The 23502-nt window shown below is 42.1% G+C and overlaps 2 protein-coding genes across 2 annotated transcripts in view; both read right to left on the reverse strand.

Moving 5' to 3' along the window:
* The window catches only part of Agbl2 (ATP/GTP binding protein like 2), a 44064-nt gene extending 40724 nt beyond the window's left edge, over positions 1–3340 (reverse strand). Inside the window, exons 1-2 of the mRNA XM_035446966.1 lie at positions 3305–3340; positions 2842–2905 (exon numbers count right to left, since the gene is read on the reverse strand). Coding sequence (XP_035302857.1) covers positions 2842–2905; positions 3305–3340 — 100 coding nt within the window. The remainder of the gene's footprint in view (positions 1–2841; positions 2906–3304) is intronic.
* Positions 3341–6486: 3146 nt separating this feature from the next.
* Fnbp4 (formin binding protein 4) overlaps positions 6487–23502 on the reverse strand; it is a 34450-nt gene continuing 17434 nt past the window's right edge. Inside the window, exons 10-17 of the mRNA XM_027422613.2 lie at positions 22968–23072; positions 20225–20358; positions 19085–19269; positions 11428–11744; positions 11172–11316; positions 9782–10140; positions 7719–7876; positions 6487–7448 (exon numbers count right to left, since the gene is read on the reverse strand). Coding sequence (XP_027278414.1) covers positions 7358–7448; positions 7719–7876; positions 9782–10140; positions 11172–11316; positions 11428–11744; positions 19085–19269; positions 20225–20358; positions 22968–23072 — 1494 coding nt within the window. The 3' untranslated portion in view covers positions 6487–7357. The remainder of the gene's footprint in view (positions 7449–7718; positions 7877–9781; positions 10141–11171; positions 11317–11427; positions 11745–19084; positions 19270–20224; positions 20359–22967; positions 23073–23502) is intronic.

Raw genomic sequence — 23502 nt, forward strand, 5'->3', positions numbered from 1 at the left:
GCTTCTTTTTTTGGGGGGGGGGGTTCAAGGGTTTCCTCTGTAGCTTTGGAGGATGTCCTGAAACTAGCTCTTGTAGACCAGGCTGGTCTCCAACTCACAGAGATCTGCCTGCCTCTGCCTCCCGAGTGCTGGGGTTAAAGGTGTTTGCCACCACCGCCCGGCGAGTCAGCTTCTTTATTAAACAAATCCAGCAACATATATTCACACAGTGTAAGGAATATTGCACATCGTACCAAGAGCCTTTTTTTTTTTTCACTATAGGTCTTACTATGTAGCCCTGACTGTCCTGGAACTCACTATGTAGACTAGAATGGCCTCAGAGTCATAGAGATCTGTCTGTTTCTGCCTCCTGAGTGAGATTAAAGGCATTCACCACTACACCCAGCTTCAAAAGCCTTTGTCTACTAAGGAAATTTATTGAATCTGACAAACTGAAGTTCTCTTTTCAACAAATTAGTAATAAAGTAGCAATTGCTAATAATAATAATGTTGAACAAAGTTGTCAGAATATTAAGAATACTAAGTTGCCATAGTGGGTAGACAAGGTAATAGGATTGCAAGTTTGGAGCCAACTAGACTACATGGCAAGACTTTGTCTCAAAAGGCCAAGAGTTGTAGATCTAGCTCAGTGGTAGAACACCTACCTACTTAAGTTCAAGGCCCCAGGCTTGCACCCAGAACTGCAAAAACAAAGCTATATATTGAGGTGGAAACCAGCCTGGATTACAAATGACCCTGTCTCAAAAGACAAAAAATAATAAACAAAAATAAAAACTCACCTGGCATGGTGGTACATGTCTTTAGTCCCAGAACTCAGGAGGCAGAGGCAGGCAGATCTCTGAGTTCAAGGCCAGCCTGGTCTACAAAAGTGAGTTCCAGGACAGCTAGAGATGTTGCACAGAGAAACACTGTCTCAAAAAACCAAACCAAACCAAATGTCACACTAGGAAATTGATGTCTGGCTGGCAAGACGGCTCATGGAGAAAATGTAGTGGCTGGAAAGACTGAGGACCTGAGTTGGATCCTTGGGGATGAAGTTGGAAAGAGAGAACCAACTCCTGTAGGTGGTGCCATTACTGGGATGGTGGGTTCTTTTTTTGGAACTCATTCTGTAGAGCAGTCTGACCTTGAACTCAGAGATCTGCCTGCCTCTTTCTCACAAATCCTAGTATTAAAGTTGTGTGCCACTAGGCCCTGCTGGTCTTAGATTATGTAAGAAAGAAGAATGAACAAGCCTGTAAGCAGCACTCTTCCATGGTTTCTGCATCAGCTCCTGCCTCCAGGTCCCTGTCCTGTTTGAGTTCCTTTCCTGACTTCCTTCAAAGATGGACTACAATATAGATATGTAAGCCAAATAAATTCTCTCCTCCCCAGTTTGCTCTTTGGTATGGTGTTTCATCGCACAATAGAAATCCTAAGACACACACAAAAAAATAAAAATAAATCTTTTTTTAAAGGCATTTAACTTGTCAGCCTGATCTACAGAGCAAGTTCTAGGACAGGCTCCAAAGCCATACAGAGAAACCCTGTCACAAAAAAACAAAACAAACCAAAAAGGCATTTAACTTGTAATGTGGCTTGAATGAGAATGGCTTCCATAGGTTCATGTGTTGGAATAATTCATGGAACTGCTTGGGAAGGATTAGGAGGTGTGACCTTATTGGGAGAGGTGTGTCACTGGGGATAAGCTTGAGGTTTTAAAAGACAAGCCATTTCAATGTACTCTTGTCTCCAGGAGATGTGAGTTCTCAGCTATCCCTGCTGCTAAGCCTTTTTTTCCATCATCATGGACTCTAACTCTCTGGAACCATAAATCCAATTAAATGCTTACTTTTATAAATTGCCTTGTTCACAGTTTTAATCACAGCGATAGAAAAGTAACTAATACAACTTAGGAGGCAAAGGTAGGAAGATTGCAAGTTTGAGGCTAGTCCAGATGAACTATGCAGTTTTAGGATGTAACCCTGTCTTTATATTAAAAAACAGATAACATTTATTAGCTGGGCGTTGGTGGTGCACACCTTTAATCCCAGCACTCGGGGAGACAGAGGCAGGCGGATCTCTTGTGAGTTCAAGGGCAGCCTGGTCTACAGATCAAGTTCCAGGACAGCCAAGGCTGTTAGGCAGAGAAACCCTGTGTGTGTGTGTGTGTGTGTGTGTGTGTGTGTGTGTGTGTGTGGCAACAAAAAGAGATTTCAAGGTGCAAAGGATTGAATGTAGCCCCTGAGTAATGTTAAACAAGTGTTCTACCACTGAGCTACACCCTTAGTCCCTAGTGATTTTCCCCCCTAATGATTTTTTAATGTCTCAAACTAATTTTAAAATTTACATAAAGAGGACTTGAGATGCCCCTTAGCAGAGTACTCGAATAGCATCCCATATTGAACCATAAGAAGAAAGAAAAGCAAAGACTCAAGAAAAGGCAAGACACTTTTGGACAACAAGGTGAAAAGAAACGACTCTCCAGATATTAAGACTATAAGAGCTAGGCATAGAGGTGCAAGAGGTTAAGACAGGGCAGCAAGTTTCTTGCCTTCCTGGACTACATAGTGAGGCATCTAAATAAGAAACTATTTTAATGTCACACGGCAATTGAGAGATGGTAATTATTGGTGCACCAGTGAAAAATAGGCCAATAAACTAAAGAGCCTAGAAGAGACACTTGCACTTTTGTACATAGTGAGTCTGTCCCTAGACAGAGGTGACACCACAGTTCAATAGGGGTAGGAAGTACTTTTCAACTAATTGACTAGAAAAAGTATTCGAGTCTTATCCAGACACAGTTCTTTCAGTTAATGTAACAATTCAGCTTGGCGAGGCTGGGAAAGAACGAAGTATTACCTTTAAAGTAGCCATAATACTGCAGGTGATGGTGCATAAAATCCTCATAGGGGTCAGGAAGAGTCTGCAAGAAACGGCCTTCTCAAGGACACTTTACTCAGATGACACTGAGTTCTCAGCAAAAAGTGCCAAACATGCTTCATAGGATACGGTACAAAACAAGCGAAATCCATGCAAATATCGAATTAGTCTATCTTGGGAATCATGATCTCCAACGGGTAAGGAGCACACTAGTAACCCCAGCACCAGGGAAACGGAGGTAGGAGGGGCAAATTCAAGGCTAGTCGGGGCAACATAGTGAGTTCCGGGCCAGCCTGGGCTACAAAACAAGGTCATATTACCCACCTTCCTCCCAAAAAGCCAATTACAAAAGAAACCTCTAGCTGGACAGCATGCCACACAATGAACCTTTTGACTTAGGAATTGGTTTCTGTGAAGTTATTGGAAAGGGGAATGTACCGACCTCCTGCTTTAGCTCTGTTTCCAACGCAGGGAACATGTTTCTACCGCACAGTACGATGTAGGCCAGTCAGTAGCTCCGCACCCGGCTGCAACCTCTGCCTAATTTCCAAAAGGGTAGCCTGATTACACAGAAGCCTCAAATCACAGCAGGAAAAGTGAAAAGAAACCTGTCCAACCGCACAGCACCACCAAACAACACCAAATCTGCCTGCCCTGCCCTTCCACACCCACCCAGCACCGCCTCGGGGACCCCTTGTCAACCCAGCAGACGGTTCCCAGCGCGCACCTGAGGAGTCGCGGTGCCCTGCGCATCCCCGCGCCTCGTCCTCTGGACTCACCGGGACCGTCGCTGGTCCCATGCTTAGCTTACGCTGGGAAGAGATGCCCGACGGCGGAACGCCACAGAGAAAGGAAAGGAACCGGGTGGGAGGCACGTGCCGAGTCGCCTCAGAGCAGTTGAAAAGGAAAGGTCAAGGGTCGAAAGCAGGGCCCTGGAAACGTCCCGTCCTGAGCGTCCTGCCCCTGAGGTGTGCACCGCGGTGGGGACAGTCCAAGGGAGGGCGAAGCAGCTTCCACCGGAGCCCGCAGGCCGACACCGAGCTCCCCAGCTCCCCCGCCCCGCAGCGGCCCCTCGGCCAGGGTGGGTGCGGCAGGGGCTCCCTCGCCGCGCCCCTGCCACCCTTGCCACAGAGGCCAGCCCTGAGCTCCGCAGGCCCAACGCTCCTCAGCACCCTGCCCTCCACACCTCTACTTTCCTCACCGCCCCACCTTCTTCACCCCCTGCCTTCCTTAACCCCCTCCCCCGCCACCCTCCCCCCCTCGCTCTTCTCATCCCCGCTCTCCTCACTCCCCTATCTTTGTCACCTCCTGCCCTCCTCAACCCCTACTCTTTTCACCTCCTTCCCACCTGGGATCCCGTCTGGGAGCCTTCGCAGGCCCAGTCCCTCAGTTCACCTGCTGGAGCTTTCCGCGCGGACCCTGGCAGCCTAGCAACCGGGAGCCAGAAGCGGAAGGAGGGCAGGACCCCGCCCTCAACCTACGGATGTTGCGAGCCCTGGGATGTCAGGCAATTTGTGTTTCACACACTAATGATTCATTCATTCATCTCAAACTTTCCAGACCCAGTCTGGGTACTGTCAACAGTACCAGTGCCAGGAGCCTTCGCCCTCTTTCTGGCTTCTGTAGTTTCAGTAATTTACTTTGTTCAAGGGGACTGAAGCTTTGTTTCCTTTATGGGTTAAGGGTCGGGAAGGATGGAGCTGTAACAACCAAAAGTTTATTCAAAAAGGAAAAGCAGAGATCAGTCCTAGGAATCAGGCGCATTCTACTTTACATCATTTCTTCTACTTTTGATAAATTTAAAGTATTTTCCTTTCCACCTTTTCTTGATTTCCCTCTGTGTGTGTGCATGCACACAGATGTCGGGGAGGCCAGAAGGCTTGAGATCCCCAAGGAGCTAGTTCCCTGCGGTTGTGAGCTGCCTGAAGTAGGGAAAGGGCCGCAAGGTCTGTTAACTCCTGAGCTATCTCTCGAGGAATCCTCCCCTTTATTTACTTTCCGTGTGCAGAATTTATGTGGACAGGTGTAAGGCAAAGAACTTTGTGAAGTCAATTTTTCCCTCCCACCTTTGTGGGTTCCAGAGACCAGCAGGGACAGGCTTGCCAAACAAACCTATTAGGTTATCAAACCAGCCCTTATTTATTTATTTATTTATTTATTTATTTATTTTTGGTTTTTCGAAACAGGGTTTCTCTGTGCAGCTTTGGAGCCTATCCTGGCACTTGCTCTGGAGACCAGGCAAGTGGTCTCCAGACCACAGGGCAAAGAATTCACAGAGATCCACCTGCTTCTGTCTCCCGAGAGCTGGGGTTAAAGGCATGCGCCACCAACTCCTACCCTCTTTTTAAAAATTGTTTTTGTGTGTTTGTGCATATGACTGCAAGTGACCACTGAGTTAAGAGATCTTCCTAGAGCTGGAGTTACAGGCCGTTGTGGGTACTGGAAACCAAACCTGGGTCCTCGGGAAGAGCTACAAGTGCTCAACTGCTGAGCCATCTCTCCAAACCACTGTTACTTTATGACTCTTGTTCAAACACTTGTGTTAAAGATGTCCTATTTTAAGTGAGTCTTGTCGTGACTGGAGCATCGGTTTCTCTTCTGAGTTCAATTCCCAGCACTCACATGGCAGCTCAACCATCTATAACTGATTACTCCTATAGATAGGATCTATGCCCTCTTCTGGTTTGCAGATGTGCACGCAGACAAAACATACATACACATAAAATAGATCTTTCACAACAAAAAGTGAATTGCCTCATAAAAGCTGGGGCCAGAATCTGTTAAACTACTCAGGGCCAGACTTGCAGACTAGAACGTCTTCCCAACTAGTGATGATACATGCCAGCTACCAAATACTCACTCCTCATTCTCTACCTTCTAGATAGAATGGGGAAAAAAAAATCTACACCAAAAAACAAAGAAACAAAGGTGGCGATTAACTCAAACCACCCCAAACCTGGTCAATCAATTCCCTTATGTGCCCAACTGCAGGACAGTAAGGAGGCTGGTGTTCTCCAGCAACTCCTACATGCCTGGAAAACTGTTAAGTAAGACAAAAGCTTTAATAGCTAGTTGATAATCTTTATTTGTAGAAATTTAACTCTATGCAAATTACAAAACAATTTTATGTACAAAATGGGCATCTCAACATTAGCACATGATAAATAAAATCTAATACACTGTAATACAAAGTAAAAAAAAATTAACTGCATAGGAATATACTAGAATAAAATCCAAACTATTGTCTTTGGTTAACTATTGTGATTATAAAGTATTATTTTTCCATAATCAGCTTTGTATTACTTATAAAAAAGCTAGAAAGCACCTTTTCCTCCCAAAATGTCAGCCATTATCACATTGTTCCCAGGACTTAGGTAAGTTATAAATATCAGTTATTAGCGGGATGCAAGCTCCAGAAGTGCCCCTCGGCACCATCTTGTTGAAAGGCCTGTCTGTTTTAAAACCCATCTCCCTATATCTCCAAGAGGCTGCTTTTTCCTGATGTTCAAATGTCAGTGTGTGCTCTGTACCATGTTTGGTTAGAACAAGTAAGAATGGACATACACTAGGTCCTGGTTATGTAACTGTAGGGTAACATGCTTAGAAGAGCAAAAGGATAACCAGTCACAAGTATAAAAAGTTTTATTAGTGCATATATACAAATTTACAATGTCTGAAACTGGAGAAATACAAACAGCTTTAAGACACAATTTGTTTTTTTCTTCAGTTTAAAGTGACCTTTCCTGATTGCAATACAACAGAAAGTATACAACAGTGAACTGCTTCTTAAATACCAAAATCTATGGTGAATATCCCCACACATAGAAGGAAGGTCAATTTTTGAAGCGGTAAGACAATGAAGACAAAGCACAAAGTGGCTTATTTTACTTACTACCACATACTTAGGGGGTGGATTTCTCAAAATCAAGGATCTGAACACCTGCTGCTGCTACTCCTGCTGTATGTAAATAAGAGTGCTGTAGGATTTCTGGGAAAGTGTGGCTGTCAGCACAGTTCTCAACACTTGAGGGGCAGCAGACTCGAGGAGGAGGTCAGAAAGATCCCGATAGTCAAGCAAGGAAGGATACAGAGCTGCCTTCTTAATTGCACTTGTTCTGGAGTAGAAGGTAAGGAAAGTGTCACACCAGGAACTAAACAAGCCTCCACTGGGCAGAAAAGCCCTTCACTGTTGCCAGTGAGTCCTCTACAGAGGTTTCATGCTGACGACTCACATGTTCAAGACTGGCTCATACCTAACATGCTAAGTTTGCCAGTGTGAAGAGACAGCAGGGCAAAGCAATTCCAATCACCTCATCTTCAGCAAACAGAAAAACTACACTTCATAAATGGACAACTTCGAATGCACATGTTCTTGCCCAGAAATGTATGTTCTTCCTCATAACATTTACAGTTCATCTGACAGCAGTTTAAAACTGGTTAAGACTGAACATAACACGAAACAAAAAGTTTTTTTTTTTCTTTTTTTAATTTAAAACTATGTGTTGGGGGCCATTTTCCTTCTCTTCAGTCTTGCTCGCCAATCCTCGGGAAGGGCTTCAAAATTAGCATTTCTTTCTGCCATGCCACTGTGAAAACAATTTGCAGGTTATTTTTCACTGGAAAGAGAACAGACTTTATTTTTTTTTAAAGAAATAAAAACTGTAACTGAAACTTGGATCTCAAGTCCATTCAAGAAAATGTTTACATTTTCTCAGCCAAGGAGCCATACATTCTTCACAAAGGACTGTAATTGTAAGACTGTCACTAAGCACACAGAAGCAAGCCCCAGGGAAGCCTTCCCTCCCTCCCTCCCTCCCTCCCTCTCCCTCCCTCCCACACGGGACTGCCCTCCCTACCTGACCAGCTGCTGCTGCTTCCACTCCTCGATGCGCTTCTGAGCAGTTGACTCCCGGTCCTCTTCACTGGAACTTGAATTATCTTCCTCATCTAACTCCCGCTGGATACTCTGCCACTTCTTTACCAAAGATGGCATTTTGGTTTTACTTTTCTTTGCCTAAAAAAGTTACAATCAGAGGGATGTAATTCATAAACAAGGAAATAAGTCCTTTACACTGGAGATCAAGATCTGTTCATGAAACCAAGGAGGAAGTGTGACACTGGATGCATTCAGAACTCCAAGGCTTCCAAGCATCATGGAAGTGACAGAATGTTAAGTGGTTAATGTTGTGTGTACAGATAGTGTGGAATGCTGACTTCTGGAATGGCATGGCTGTTGCTCTACTGAACTCACAGCAGCTGAACTGACGACCAAGATTAGGTCTATCAAAAACAGCCTGTCATGAAGAGGGCAGGGGCTTATGGGGCACCACCCTTCTCTGAGGATTTGTACACACAGTGGTTGATTGAGGAGGAAGAAACTTTTTTTTTTTTTTTGGTGGTAAAGGCACCGGTAAAGTGCTCATGCTCCTATAAACTATAAAATTCACTGGGTCATTTTACTAATAAGAAAAGAAGGGGCTAGAGAGATGGCTCAGTGGTTAAGAGCACCGACTGCTCTACCAGAGATCCTGAGTTCAATTCCCAGCAACCACATGGTGGCTCACAACCGTCCGTTATGAGGTCTGGTGCCCTCTTCTGGTGTGCAGATATACATGGAAGCAGAATGTTGTATACATAATAAATAAGTAAAATCTTTAAAAAAAAAAAAAAAAAAAAGAAGCCAGGCATGGTGGCATATCTTTATCCCAGCACTCAAGAGGCAGTAGCAGATAGGTCTCAGAGTTTGAGGATAATCCAGTTTACAGAGTGAGATCTAGGACATCCAGGACTACTCAGAGAAACCGTATCTTGAAAACAAACAAAAAGTTATGCAAGTAGAACAAAGGCGTGGAGGGAATAAACAAAAAGGTAGACAAGTTGGAAGGAGGAAGTTAGTAGGAGAAGGAATACAAAAAGAGGTAATGGGTATGTGACAATGCTCAAAATACATTATGTATTAATACATAAAAATTTCTTAATGGGGGTTGAGGAGATGGCTCAGTAGTTAACAGCACTTGCTGTTCTTTGGAGGAACTGGATTCAATTCCTAGCATTCATATCAGGAGCTCATAACCACCCAGTTCCAGGGACTGATGCTCTCTCTGCCTCTGCAGGTACCTGTGTATATACACAGGTACATAAACATACACATAAATAAAAGGAAACAAATCATTTTTAAAGAAATGCTTAAAAATGATTAATTGGGGAAGGGGAATGGAGGGACAACTCTGCAGTTAATAGCACTGGTTGTTCTTCAAAGGACTTGGGTTTGATTCCTAGCACAAAAAAATGTTGGCTTGCAATCACCTGTAATGCCAGTTCTTGGGATTGGATACCTCCTTCTGGCCTCTATGAGCACCAAGCACACAGGTGGTACAGAGATATAATGTAGGCAAAATACACACATAAAAATTTTGGGGGAAGGGGTTTGAGACAGGGTCTCACTATGTAGCTCTCTGTGCTGTAACTCACTGTGTGACCAGACTGGCCTCCAGCTCAGAAATCTGTCTACCTCTGCCTCCCAAGTGTTGCATCACTGTTGCCTGGCAATAAATCTTTATTAACTTATCATCCTTTTAAAAATAAAATGGGCCGTGGTGGTGCATGACTTTAATCCCAGCACTCAGGAGGCAGAGGCAGAGGCAGAGGCAGAGGCAGAGGCAGATGATCTCTGTCAGTTCAATCGAGGCCATCGTGGGTGTACAGAACTCATCAGAGCTGTTACACAGAGAAACCCTGTCTCAAAAAAACAAAACAAAACCAACAACAAAAGTTACTTTTGCTACATATCATCCTCCCAAAATTTTTTAATTAAAAAAATACAAAAGTGAGTTCCAGGACAGCCAGTGCTATTACATGGAGAAACCCTGTCCTATCAAAAATTAAATTAATTAATTAAAAAAATAAATAGAAGACTCACCTTCTCTTTCTTTCCTTTTTTTGTCTTCTCAGGTGGTGGCACTTTGGGAGCTGGTGGTGGCGGTGGTGGTGTGGGTGTAGGTGCAGGTGGAGGAGGTGGTGGTGGTGGTGGTTCTACAACGGCAGGTGCTGCCATAGTTCCTCGAGCCTGAACTGGCTGCAATGATGGAGTGGTCACTCCAATTGGGACAGAACATTCAGCATAACTCATAATTGCAGGTGCTGCTGCTAGTCCAAGGTAATTTGACTGCAGACTCATCCCTCTGGTCTGATGACCCATTCCTGCTGCTGCATGGCTAACTGATACTGCTTGGTGTGCCATCCCGACAGCCTGGTGTGCAATTCCCATTGCTTGGTGACCTAATGCAGGAAACATAAAACAATACTATAAAAGATACTGTAACAAGACAGAAGGAAAAGAAAACTAAGAGTTCAATCACAAAATGACCTCAATATACTTCTTCCTTTAAAAGGAATTTTAAAGGAAGTATTTTCTACTCACAAAATTTTATAGCTGAGCAGGGCAGGCTATGTCTTTAATCTCAGCACTTGGGAGGCAAAAACAAGAGGCTCTCTGAATTTGAAGCCAACCTGGTCTACCTACAGAGTGAGTTCCAAGATAGCCAGGGCTACACAGAGAAACTCTATCTTGAAAACCTATAAAAATAAAATCTGAACATCTAGAGATTAAAGTACTTCAGTGTAAAAATAACTGGTATAAACGGGTGGTGGTGCACGCCTTTAATCCCAGCACTCCAAGAGGCAGAGGCAGGTGGATCTCTGTGAGTTGGAGACCAGCCTGGTCTACAAGAGCTAGTTCCAGGACAGCCTCCAAAGACACAGAGAAACCCTGTCTCGAAAAACCAAAACAACAACAACAAAACCCCAAAACAAAAAAACTGGTAACGTAAATGTATAGAAAAAAATTTTGCAGACCCTGAATAGTGGAGTACACCTCTAATGCCAGTACCCAAGAGGATCTACAAAATGAGTTCCAGGCCCATCTAGATTTACTGAGACCCTGTCTTTAAAAAGCAAAAACAGCTGGGCGGTGGCAGTGTACACCTATAATCCCAGCATTCTACAGGTGGAGACAGAGGCAGGAGGATCTCTGGGTTCGAGTTCAGCCTGGTCGGTCTACAGAGTGAGTTCCAGGACAGTGAGGGCTACACAGAGAAACCCTGTCTTGAAAAACCACACCAAACAAACCTCGATAACACAAAACAGAAAATAATATTGTAAGGATAAGGATTCATGTTTAAGGGTAGTTTTTAGTAACTGAGAAAAATAAGCATCAATAGTATTTTCAACCAAAAGCTTTCTACTTACAGCATCTAATGCTGTAAACAAATGATACATTGAGAAAAACCCACTTTAATTATGATGCTTACCTGCAGTTATAGCTGACTGGCTGTAGAGAACTGGAGAACTACCAATAGTAGCTGATCTCTGGACCACTGCAGTACTAATTTCTGCTGCTTTTCTCTTTACTGCTTTAGTGGATGGAGGACTAGAGGCTGTAGAATCAACTGAACTCTGAAACACAAACATCCTAGTCAGCAATTGTAGACCTATAAAATATACTCTCCGAAATGTCAATCATGTTCTAGTCCCCATTACCATCCCGAATGCCAAGGACAGCATTACCTGGCTTGTTACAACCGTGGTCTGTGTTGAAGGTTTCAAAGGAGTATCCTCCTCTGTTCCTGGGGCAGGAGGCTCCTCACTTCCTTCATCCTCCATTTCTACCTCCTGAATCTCACCATCTTCTAAAGGAGGAGGTGGCGGAGGAGGAGGAGGTGGCGGCGGAGGAGACTCTGGGGGTGGAGGTGGGGGTGGTGGCATTTCCAGAGGTAATGGTGGTTGAAGCACGGGTACATTTGACTGAAGGAGGGTCCAGAAGGGAGTAAGTGGCATGAGTGATGAAGAAACTTGACCAGAAAATGATTCTTTACAAAGAGAACCTGGAAAACACACAGTAGTCAGGGACAAATCAAGACAAATCCTTCATGGCTAATGTCCACGTTCATGTTCACCTGACCAGTAAAATAGACACCAGTACCAACCTAGGGCAAATGTGCACAGTAACTTCAAACAGCAGGGGCCAGCTGGATCTCCCATAATTAAAATGTGACTCACAGCTAGCCACACCAATGTCACTCTAAACAGTTCAACTTAGAAATTATTTCTACAGAAAGGTTAATTTATGATTCTGAGAGAACTTTCCCTACTATATTCTTTATAGCCTTATTCTTTATATCCAGATTTGTAGATAAATAAAAACAATCACAAAATAGTGAGCAATTCCATCATCCAAATCTATAATTTGAAAATTGATCTTATTTTTAAGTGTATGTGTTTCTATGTATGTGCCTGTGTGTGTGCAGGTACCCTTGAAGACCAGAAAAGGGCACTGAATCATTGTATCCTCTTGGGGCTTGAGTTACAGGCAGGTGTGAGTTGCTGAGAACCAATCTCAGGTCCTTTGCCAAAGCAGTATGTATGTGCCCTTAACAGCTCCAGGCCTCTAGAATCCCCCCCCCCCCCCCGCCGCCCCCCAAACATTTATTTCAACATGAGAAGGCAGCAATTCTCTGGGGTCTTTTTTGTTTGTTTGTTTCAAAAGTAGGGGAATCATGTATATCTGTAATACTGATTCCATTTTATTACTATTATTTTCAACGAGCTAGTTAAGTGGAGGTGTCACAGTGAAAACCCATTCAAAACAAAAACAACAAAAAATTCTACCTATTTTGATTAATGTGGATAACTAGTTTTAAAATGTATTTGCAAGATGCTTGCAATTGTGGACTCTCACTCGTTTATGTGTGTAAATTTCATCTGCTTAATCATACCAACAAAAAGGGAAGGTAATTGTTCTTTCTGTGATGAGTGAAGAAACTGAGGACAAAATGTCAAGGCAAATGATAAGTGGAATTTGCAGAGCTTTTGAAACTGCTGTTGCTTTAGCTTGAGTTAAATTATAACTGAAAAGCTATGTTAAATTTCCTCAAACTTCACAAACACTGTCATTGAAGACTGCAGTCTCACTGCTGGGTAATGCTTTTTAAAGATTAGAGAAAGTAGGAGGATATACTTACTTGTAGCCTTCCCCATCCCTCTTTATCGTCAATAGGGGTGTTTCACAATATATGGGACTATTAGATATATATCCCAGGAATGTTGAGGGGATTTTCTCCCTAAAAAATCATAGAATCTAGGAGTAGAAGAAACATGAGAAATCAACTAATTCAACTTCCTCATTTTGGAGGTAATGAAACCCAGGTAGGAACTGATCATCTTAGGAAGACAGAGCTGCAGGGCCAGGCCAGGGCCAAGAGACCAGGTCTGATGCCGAGCCTAGTGCTTTCTATTGGTGAAAGAGCTGAAGAGCCATCTAAAGGCTCACTTCTGATAGAGTAAATATCCAGAGCAGCCACCTGCCAAAACTGAATTAAATAAGGGCTCCATTATGAAAGACTCTAGGTTAGGGAGAAGGTAATTTATACTTGACACTTGACAAGGTAAAGCCCAAACAACCAACAGTCACCTGCCTTTTATGGTTTTGCTAATGGAACACATATGTAATATACTGTGAAAAGAATTTTATAATTACTGAGACATTCCTTATTGCTAAAGAAAAGGACACTAGCAAGAGATTTACTAGAAAACATGAATGCAGTTTTCCAGCTAAAAGAACTCAAATGATTCATTAACCTTTTTTGTATTGTCATCAAGTAATATGAATTTAGTTACATACTAACATTGAGACAAAAACATTTCAGAAGACTAATTTGACCAAAAAGATTCCAAAAAGATTATGTATATAGCTAGAAAATCTATTATAGAACAGTACTTCAATATTTCATCAGAACACCAAAGACAAAATAAAGCAATAAATATTAAAGATTATTAATATAGAATTAAACTTTCTCCTACTGAATTAACTTTAAGACATCATGAATGAACTGTGTGTCAGCCTTGATGACTGGCAGTTTTCTTGTCTTCAAGTATCATGCTTTTATGACACTGACATGCTGCTAATTAAATAAATGCAAGGAACTGCACCAGGTCAGAGTCAATAATGTGGTCTGTGAACCAGCAAAAGCAATCAAGTATCTAAACTTTCTATGAGTGTTAATTAAACTCCATTTGAAGGGGGGTGGGGGGGGTCATTGCTCAATTGACAGTATGATTCCTAGTCCCAAGTTCCATCCCACTGCATAAAACCAGGCATGGTAACATACACCTAGGATCCCAGTTCAGTACTCAGGTGGGACAGGAAGACTGTGACTTCAAAGTCATCCTTAGCTACACAGCAAGTGCCAGGCATACATTAGACCCTGTTTCCAGAAAGAAAAAAACAAAACAAAAAACAAAGACAAACCAAACAAGAACACACACAACAAACTTGATAAATTCAACAAGTAATAGAATACTTGAATCCTAAGCCCCTAAATTTACTCAATATAAAAGCTGTTTCTCAAACACTGATAGTTCTTCTCTTTAGCTTTAAGCACAGAAAAGTTAAAGCTACTTTAGCTGGCATGGTGGCACAAGCCAGTAATTGTGACTCCTAGGAAGCCGAGTCTGAGCTAGTCTCAAATACATAGAGAGCCTATCTGTAGATTATTGCGTGCCGCGTATGCTCAAAGATGATCCGTAGTCCGTAAGCCTAAGATTTCTTTATTCAGATAAACACCAGCCCAAAAGCAAGCCAGAGCGTGCCAGGGGCAAGGCAGCCAGGCCAGAGAGAAGGGGCTCCTATGTGTCTGCAGAACCTTAAGAACCCCCCACGCATCATCCTGAAGACCCCTTGACCACGCCCTGACAGGCATGGGTTAAGCACACCTGTAGCCAACCCTTAGGAGGCGTGGTTACAGTGCCTCCCTACAATTCCCCTTTTAGTCTAAAAAGGATTAAAACTTAATAGTGTAAAATATCCAAAATTAACAATCATAAAGGTGAAATACAAGAAGATACAATAATCTGCTATTGCACATCCTAACTATGTCTATTCCGGCTAAGCCCTAAAGTCATGTGGAAAGGGTGTCTAACTTGAAAACCTCCTTCATTTTGGCAGAAAGATTTATCTTTAACAAGCCAAAGCACTGGGTCTGGAGAGATGGCTCAGTGGTTAAGATGGTTTGCTGTTCTATCTTGAGGACCACAGTTCAGATGCCAGTACCCATATCAGGTGGCTCTCAAATGCTTGTAACTGCAGTTCCAAGGGTTCCAAGGCCACCTTCTGGCCTCAACAGGCGCACACACATACACATAAATAATAAAAATAAATCTTTTAAAAGAAAATGTTAAAATTAAACTTCTAAACAGAAAACCTAGTTTAAGCATCACATGTCTATTACAAATATACCTCTACTTTTTTTTTTTTTTTGGAGACAGGGTTTCTCTGTAGCTTTGGAGCCTGCCCCGGAACTCTCAGGCTGGTCTCAAACTCACAGAGATCTACCTGTCTCTGCCTCCTGAGTGCTGGGATTAAAGGGGGTGTGCCACCACCACCTGGCCCAACTGTCCACTCTTTAGAGCTATGATAAATATATTTTAAGTTTCTTTTAATAAAAGATGGTTTTAAAGATGAGTGTAGTAAGCTGGATAATACCAACTGCATTTGTCATCAACGATAGGATGAAATAGCTTAATGTTTGACATTAAAGTATTTAAAAACAAAAACCCCACAACACTTAAGAACTGTCAAGTGTGAGTCAGGCCTTTGATCCCAGCACTTTGGGAGGCAGAGGCAGGTGGATCTCCGTGAGTTTGAAGATAGCCTGGTCTACAGACTGAGTTCCAGGAGAACCAAGGTTACACAGAGAAGCCCTGTCTCCCCCCCTCCCCCCCAAAATGGTAACTGTATAGTATTCAATTAGGAAATGTACAAAAATGAGAAGTTATGGTCAAAAATCCTGGTGTGGTGATGTGTATACGTGTAATCTCAGCACCTAAGAGGTAGAGGCAGGAGGGCTGGAGAGATGGCTCAGTGGTTAAGAGCACTGGCTGCTCTTTCAAAGGACCCAAGTTCAATTCCCAGCACCCACTATGGCAGCTCACAACTGTCTGTAGCTACAGCTCCAGGGGATCTGACACCTTCACACAGACATACATGCAGGCAAAACACCAGTGAACATAAAATAAAATTAAACAAAATCTTAAAAAACAGAGGTGGAGGCGGGAAGATCTGGAGATAAAGGTCATACTTTTCTTATCTGGGCATTGAGAACAGTCTGGGGTCTGACTCAAAAACCAAAAGAAAGCAGAGTGGTCAGGAATATAATCATCCACTCAACCAACATCAAGCCTCAATTCATTATCCACTAAACAAAGAAAAAGCTATAAACTGTTAGTAGAAACATCTGTCACTTACTGCTATCAAAAGTAGACTTCTGAAATGTGTTAGAATAAAATTCCTTACTCTTGTTATTTATAATCTTTGGATTTTTATTTTACTCTAATGTTATCTAGGCTACTTATCGATGTTAATAAAATCACTTGGGATATGATTGCAAATTTCTTGATGGGAGCAAGGAACAAAGCACCTTTTTTTTTGCACTGGAAATGGGTATATGTAGAGAGGAGGGTTTCCACGAGGCTGCCCTCAAATTCCCAATCTTCCTGTCTCAGCCTCTTGACTAAATGAAACAGTCACTGACAACCATGCTGATTAAACCAATTAAAAAAATTGAGTCCTTTAACAACAGCCAGACTAATAGCGGGCTTGTAACTCTAGAAAGTTTCTTGGTGCCAAAGCTCAGAGGTACAGCATTCCTTTTTTTTTTTTTTTTTTTGGTTTTAGGAGACAAGGTTTCTGTGTAGCTTTGGAGCCTATCCTGGCACTCGCTCTGTAGACCAGATCGGCCTCAAACTTAGAGATCCACCCGCCTCTGCCTCGCGAGTGCTGGGATGAAAGGCAACGCCCCTCGAGGTACAACATTCTTAAAGACAAAGCCATAATTACATTAGGGCTCCAGGAGGGTTACATTAGTGAGAGATTTAGAGTGGCCTAGTAACATTTGCTTTCTTTGCAAGGCTTAGTGGCACCTTCCACACATCACATAATATATATGAACTGTGGCCACGGTCATGGATAGTCCTAGAAGCATCACCAAGTGAATGTGGCTGTTGGGAGTGGAAGGCTGAGAAGTGGCCAAGCAGGCACAAAATAATATTGGGGCAGGATAGCATTACCTTATTCATTTCATTGAAATAGCCATTACACACTTTTGATAGGAAGAAGATAAAAGAAGTTGGCTCTTCTTATGCTATCAAACAGTTTCCTACTTTTTATTTTTAAAGGGTTAGTTATTTACGAATCACTCCATAGTCATCTTGCCTTCAAATGCTACTTTAACAAACTGCTAACTGTCTTGGCTTTTTGTTTTTTGGGACAAGGTCTTATCACAAGTCTGGTAGCACCAGCCTACAATCTCAGGAAGCCAAAACATGAGGATCACATGTTTAAGGCCAAAACCTGGGTTACAGAGTGGCGTCTTGTCAAAAATAATCTGGAATATAGCTCAGTAGTGTAGGAGTATGTGCAAATCCTAGGTTCAATTTCCAGTACCACTATAAGAAACAGGGAAGAAAGGGGGAGGTGGGAAAGAAAGCAAAGAAGGGAAAAGAGCAAAAAATAGGCAGCAAAAATGCATTTTCTTTTATAAAGTGGGGAACTATGTCACTCTTCTGAACAGCCAATTAGGTCTCAGGATAGACAAAGGAGCTATAAAAGCCCATTCATTCATTAAAAAAAAAAAGGGGGGGGACTTACTGAAGAGATGATCAAGAGCCCTGGACATTCTTCTAGATGAGTCCTATCACCCACATAGCAGCTCACAACCATCTATAGATTTTGGGGACTCTGACACACTCTTTGGCCTTTGAGGTGCCAGGCACCAGGGATACACAAAGACATATATTTGGGTTAAACACCTGTACATGTAAGATGAGATGGTTTAACAAAAAAAGGGGGGGAGCACAAAAGAACAGAAAACAGCTCAGTCAGTAAAGTGCTTGTGGTGCAAGCACAACAAATAGTTCATCCTAGCAACTATATCTTAAAACCAGACAAAAAAATGCAGGTGTGGCCAAACACCTTTAGTCCCAGCACTTGAGAGGCAGAGGCAGAGGCAGAGGCAGAGGGATCTCTGAGTTTGAGGACAGCCTGGTCTGTATGGCAAGTACCAGACCAGCCAGGACTACATAGTGAGACCCTGTCTTAAAGAAGGGAGGGGCAGGGTTGGTGGTGCCTGCTTGGAATCCCAGCAGTGCTGAAGGAGAGAAGGTGGATCACTGGGACTAGATGGTTAGAGTAAACTTACCATCTAAGAGTAAACTTTACTCCTAGAGTAAATCAAGGAGGTCTCAGTGAGGTATCTTGTTAAAAAAATGTGTATGGCTTCAGAGAAATGTGATTTAAGGTTGGTCTCTAGTTTCTGCTTGTGCATGCATAGACAGAAAAAAACAAACAAACCAACCACAGGGCACTGAATACTCTAGGAGCTTCTTTTGGAGACAGGGTTTCTATGTGTAGCCAGCCTGGAACCGACTCTGTAGATCAGGCTAGTCTCAAATTCAGAGATCCACCCACCTCTGCCTCCCAAATGCTGGGATTAAAGGCATTTGCCACCACTGCCCAGTTCTCTAAGAGCATCTTAAATGGGAATTTCACCCATTTCTGATCTTCTTATCTAAAAATATCACTGACAATTTTCATTGATTGCTAGAATAGAATATATATTTACAGCCTTTCTATCATTTTGATTTGTACTGGCAAAATATACAAGACTAGTGAAATTCAGAAATGAGGCCAAAATATCAATAGACTTAAACTGTATAAAATGTAGAACAATCCTTATATTTTACTTCACAGATCCAGGCAATCCAACTACCTACCTAGTCCTCTGAATGGCCATTACTGTTTTTGTAGATCTAAAGTTTTCTCAGTGAAAAAAACAGAAATATGTCTCTTTTATTAAGTTTAATGTGAATTATTTTTATTTAATTATGCATAAAATTTAGAGTACACTAAACACATACTAATTAATATTTATTACATGAAATATTTAAGATCAAAAGATAATTTTATTTTGATGCCAAACTCTAAAGGAATTAAGTCTAATTAGTCAAAAAGCCAAAGTATGAGTATTACTATAACTCATACATTCTTAGTTTAAGCTGGACTTTGCAATTAGCATATTATTACTATGCTATAAATTATCCTATAATAAAAACAGGAATGACTTTTTCCTCCAAAACTGTTGTTCAACCAGAACAGAATAGATTGTCTTACCTGTGGAATTCTCAGAGGATTCTGTGGAGTTTGGATCAATGCAGGTCTTCTCTTTCACAGTCGGCTTAGGAAGAATCTCATCTCTAACTTCGTGTGCTTGGCTTTCTTCCTCCTCCTCACCATCTGGGAATTCCCACTGAGATTCGCCCGACTGTTCGTTTACATAGAAATATCGCCTATGATCCCTAAATCACAAGAAAGAAAACACATGTTTTAAAAATCTCTTCTCCTACAGAGACACTTCCATTTGGTCCTGTCCCAGGACAGCAACAGTCTGCTCTCACAGGGACGAACCTCTTCTTATGGACTGCTATTCACAAAGGCAACAAAGAGCTTTGACAATTGAGGATGGAGAACCCAGGAAAATTCAAAGCTTTTTGCACTGCCAGCAGCTCTGTGAATACAGCCCTTAGCCCTCTCAACAGATGAATTAGAAATCATTTCTTTCGTTTGTTTTGTTTTGTTTTGCCAATGCATAACCGGGTTCCAAGTTTCATTAATGAAGGGACTCGATTGCCTAGAACACTAATTTCCCTTCCAAAGAAGAGAACATCGAAGTGAAAGGTGACTCTTCCCCTCTTGGACCGTGGAATTCATTTCAAATTCTTGATATCAAACACAGTGAAAGCTAAAGAGAGGGAGAGGATCTGGGAGCTGAAAAATAAAAGAGCAAAGATTTCAAATAACGAAAAAAAAAAAATCAAGAAAAGCCAAATATAAAAAGAAATGTTTTCATCTGACCTGCTGGCAGAGGATAGTAATCTTGTTCTTCATTCACATCTTCTGTCACGAAGTTTTCCTTAACTTCACCGAGGTTAATCAGGAGTAGTTGCTTCCAGAGGTCCTGTAAAGCGCACAGAGCTCTCGCATGCGCTTAACCCCCAAGCCCGCCCTACTCCGTGCAACACTCTGGAGAGTAAAAACCGGCTTTGTCCAATCTTGGGAAAAAATCCGTTACATGGAACACTTTTAAACATTGTTTTTCCAAATGTATGGCTGGCCAAACTCTGCTTGCAGTGCTTTGCCTGCCCAGATGCTCTCAAGTCTCCAGACAGGCTGTCATGGCGTCAGGTGGTGGTGATCACAAATCATGTCTGAGATGTCAAAGGTGAAAGGTGAAAAGGGGAGAAGAGTGCGTACCTGTCCCAGTGGCAGGACCAGCCTTTAGGAGTGGCGTTTATTTCATACTGTTTTAGTTGTTCTGCAGCATCCTGAAGTTTTCGTTTTAGGTAATTTCCATTAAGAGCCCCTTCCCGCCAGTCTGCAATTCGAGTCTAGAATTAACACAGAATTATAACTGATATCAGAAAACAGAGGTAAAAGATTAAAAAAAGCAAAACAAAACAAAAAAAAAAGAGGTAAGAGACTCAAAGACTGTATCATTATGCTGTAACAGAGGAGCAGACCAAGAAAGCAAATCTCTCATCTTCTATTAAGGTGGCATTTGCTTTAATTAAAAAAGTGCTATTACCTGCAGCTGATAGTTCAAATATGAATATCAAAGTTAAAACTGCAAAACACATTATTAAACACGTTATTTAAAATTATGCATCAAGGGGCTGGAGAGATGGCTCAGAGGTTAAGGGTGCCAACTGCTCTTCCAGAGATCCTGAGTTCAAGTTCCAGCAACCACATGGTGGCGCACAACCATCCATTATGAGATCTGGTGCCCTCTTCTGGTATGCATGAAAGCAGAATGTTGTATACATAATAAAAAAATTAAAATCTTAAAAAAAAAATTATGCATCAAAAGTGGTGTTACAAGTCTTTAATTCCAGCAGAGGCCTGAGGACCGCTAAGTTTGAGGCTAGCCTCATCTACATACCAAGCTCCAGGACAGCCAGGACTAAACAGAGAGACCCTATATCTCAACTCCTCCCCTATAAAACTATTTATTAGTGTGTGTGTGTGTGTGTGTGTGTGTGTGTATGTTGTGCTCCAAGTGGAGGTTTGAGGACAACTTTGTAGAGCTGGTTCTCCCCCCTTATGGGTTCTGGAACAAAGGTCATCTAGCTTTTGTACAGTGTTTATACCCACTGTGACATCGATCCAGCCCACAAAACACATTTTTTGGGGGGTGGGGTGGTTCAAGATAGGCTATTGCACATATTCAGCTTATTTACAGTTTGTGAAAGTATTTGCTTACTTTCTTATTTATTTATTTACTGATTTTCCAAGGCTAATCTTTCTGTGTAGCCCTCACTGTCCTGGAACTCACTCTGTACATCAGACTGGCCTCAAACTCAAGTGATCCAGCTGACATTTGCCTACCGGGTGCTAGGATTGAAGGTGTGTACCACCACTGTCCAGCTACAAAAGACATTCTTTTCTAAAAAAATTATTTATTTATATTTATTTTGTGTATATCAGTGTTTTGCCTGCATGTATGTCTGTGTGAGGGTGTTGGATCCTAGAGTTACAGAGAGTTATGAGTTCCCATGTGCATGATAGAATTGAATCCAGGTCCTCTGGAAGAGGAGTCAAATGTTCCCAACCATTGAGTTATCTTTCCAGCCCCTACAAAACAATTCTTAAGATAGAATGCCATGCAAACACCATTTATGGGCTATGGAAATATCTCAGTGATTAAAGTGCTTGCCAAAGGTATCAGGACCAGAGTTAAGATTCCCACACCCCACATAAAAGTCAGGCAAGCACCAGGGGCCCTCTGAAATTATAAACGCTCGGAAAGTGGAGACAGGTGCTGAAAATAAAACTTTCAGCAAGACATTGGTGGCACATGCCTTTTATCCTAGTGCTCAGGAGCCAGAGGCAGCCAATTTTGCTAAGCTTAAAGCCAGCCTAAGCGTCAGTGGCCCACGCCTTTAATCCCAGCACTTGGGAGGCAGATGCAGGCGGGATCTCTGTGAGTTCGAGGCCAGCCTGGTCTACAGAGCGCCAGGATGGGCTCCAAAGCTACACAGAGAAACCCTGTCTCAAAAAACAACAACAACAACAACAACAACAACAAACAACAAAAATGGGACTGGAGAGATGGCTCAGAGGTTAAGAGCACTAAATGCTCTTCCAGAGGACCTGAGTTTGATTCCCAGCAACCACATGGTGGCTCATGGCCATCTATAATGACATCTGGTGCCCTCTTCTGGTGTGCAGGCATACATGGAGGCAGAATGTTATATACTTAATAAATAAATAAAATCTTAAAAAAAAAAAAGAAAAAAGAAAGAAACCAAGCTTTCGGGGTGTTGGTGGTCCGCACCTTTAATCCCAGCACTTGGGAGGCAGAGGCAGGTGGATCTCTGTGAGTTCGAGGCCAGCCTGGTCTACAGAGTGAGTCCCAGGATAGCCTCCAAAATAATACAGAGAAACCCTGTCTCAAAAAACAAAAAAAGAGAATGTGTTATGGGCTGGAGAGATGGCTCAGAGGTTAAGAGCACTGACTGTTCTTCCAGAAGTTTTGCGTTCAATTCCCAGCAACCACATGGTGGCTCACAATCATCTGCCCTCTTCTGGCACGCACTGTATACAGGATTAATAAAGAAATAAATCTTTTGAATAAATAAAGCCAGCCTAGTACACAGAGAGAGTTCCAGGACAGCTAGGGCTACACAGAGAAACCTAGCCTTGAAAAGTCATTAGATAGATAGATAGATAGATAGATAGATAGATAGATAGATAGATAGAGTTAAGAAAGTAAGCAAATAAAGCTTTCATGCACTGTAAATAAGCTGAGTGTATGCAACAGCCCTTAGTACCAGCACTCTGGAGACAGAGCCAGGAGGATCTCTGAATGTGAGGCAATTCTGGTCTGTACATTAAGCTCCAGGCTAGCCATGGCTACATAGTGAGGTTCTGTCTCAAAACAAACAAAAAGTAAATAAATAAAACAAAGTGACATTTACACCAAAACCAGCTGACTTACCTCAGTCTGTAAGAGCAGCATGTGAAAGTTGGAGATGGATTGTCTATTAATCCCCAGGAATTCAAATTTACTTGTCAGGGTATTTGCCAGTTCTCCAATCTGAAACTGTAATAGAACAGAAAAAATTAAAACCAAAACTCCAGCATTCATTCCTATGTGATATAAAGTCTTCCATTTATTATTACAGATACTGGAAATTTATTATCTGCACACAATTTACTGTAACTAGCTATGCTTAGAATTTTACTTTGTAATCAAATTCACATAATGAATAAAATGCTTATCTACTTGTTATTACAATGCATTCAAACATGGATTTCAACAGCTGAATACAGATCCTAATCTTAAACACACAAAATTTACATAAAGAGAATACCAAAGTGGTGTTTGTTGCCATAAAATTGGGGCTCTATTGTACAGCATGGTGACTACAGTAAACAATACAACATTGTATTGCTGAAACTCATTCAGAGATCCAAACATTCTTAACACCCCTATCCCAAAGATAGATCTGTGAGGTGGCAATTGATTAGCA

Source organism: Cricetulus griseus, chromosome 6, assembly GCF_003668045.3.
Source record: "Cricetulus griseus strain 17A/GY chromosome 6, alternate assembly CriGri-PICRH-1.0, whole genome shotgun sequence".
Taxonomy (NCBI): Eukaryota; Metazoa; Chordata; class Mammalia; order Rodentia; family Cricetidae; genus Cricetulus; species Cricetulus griseus.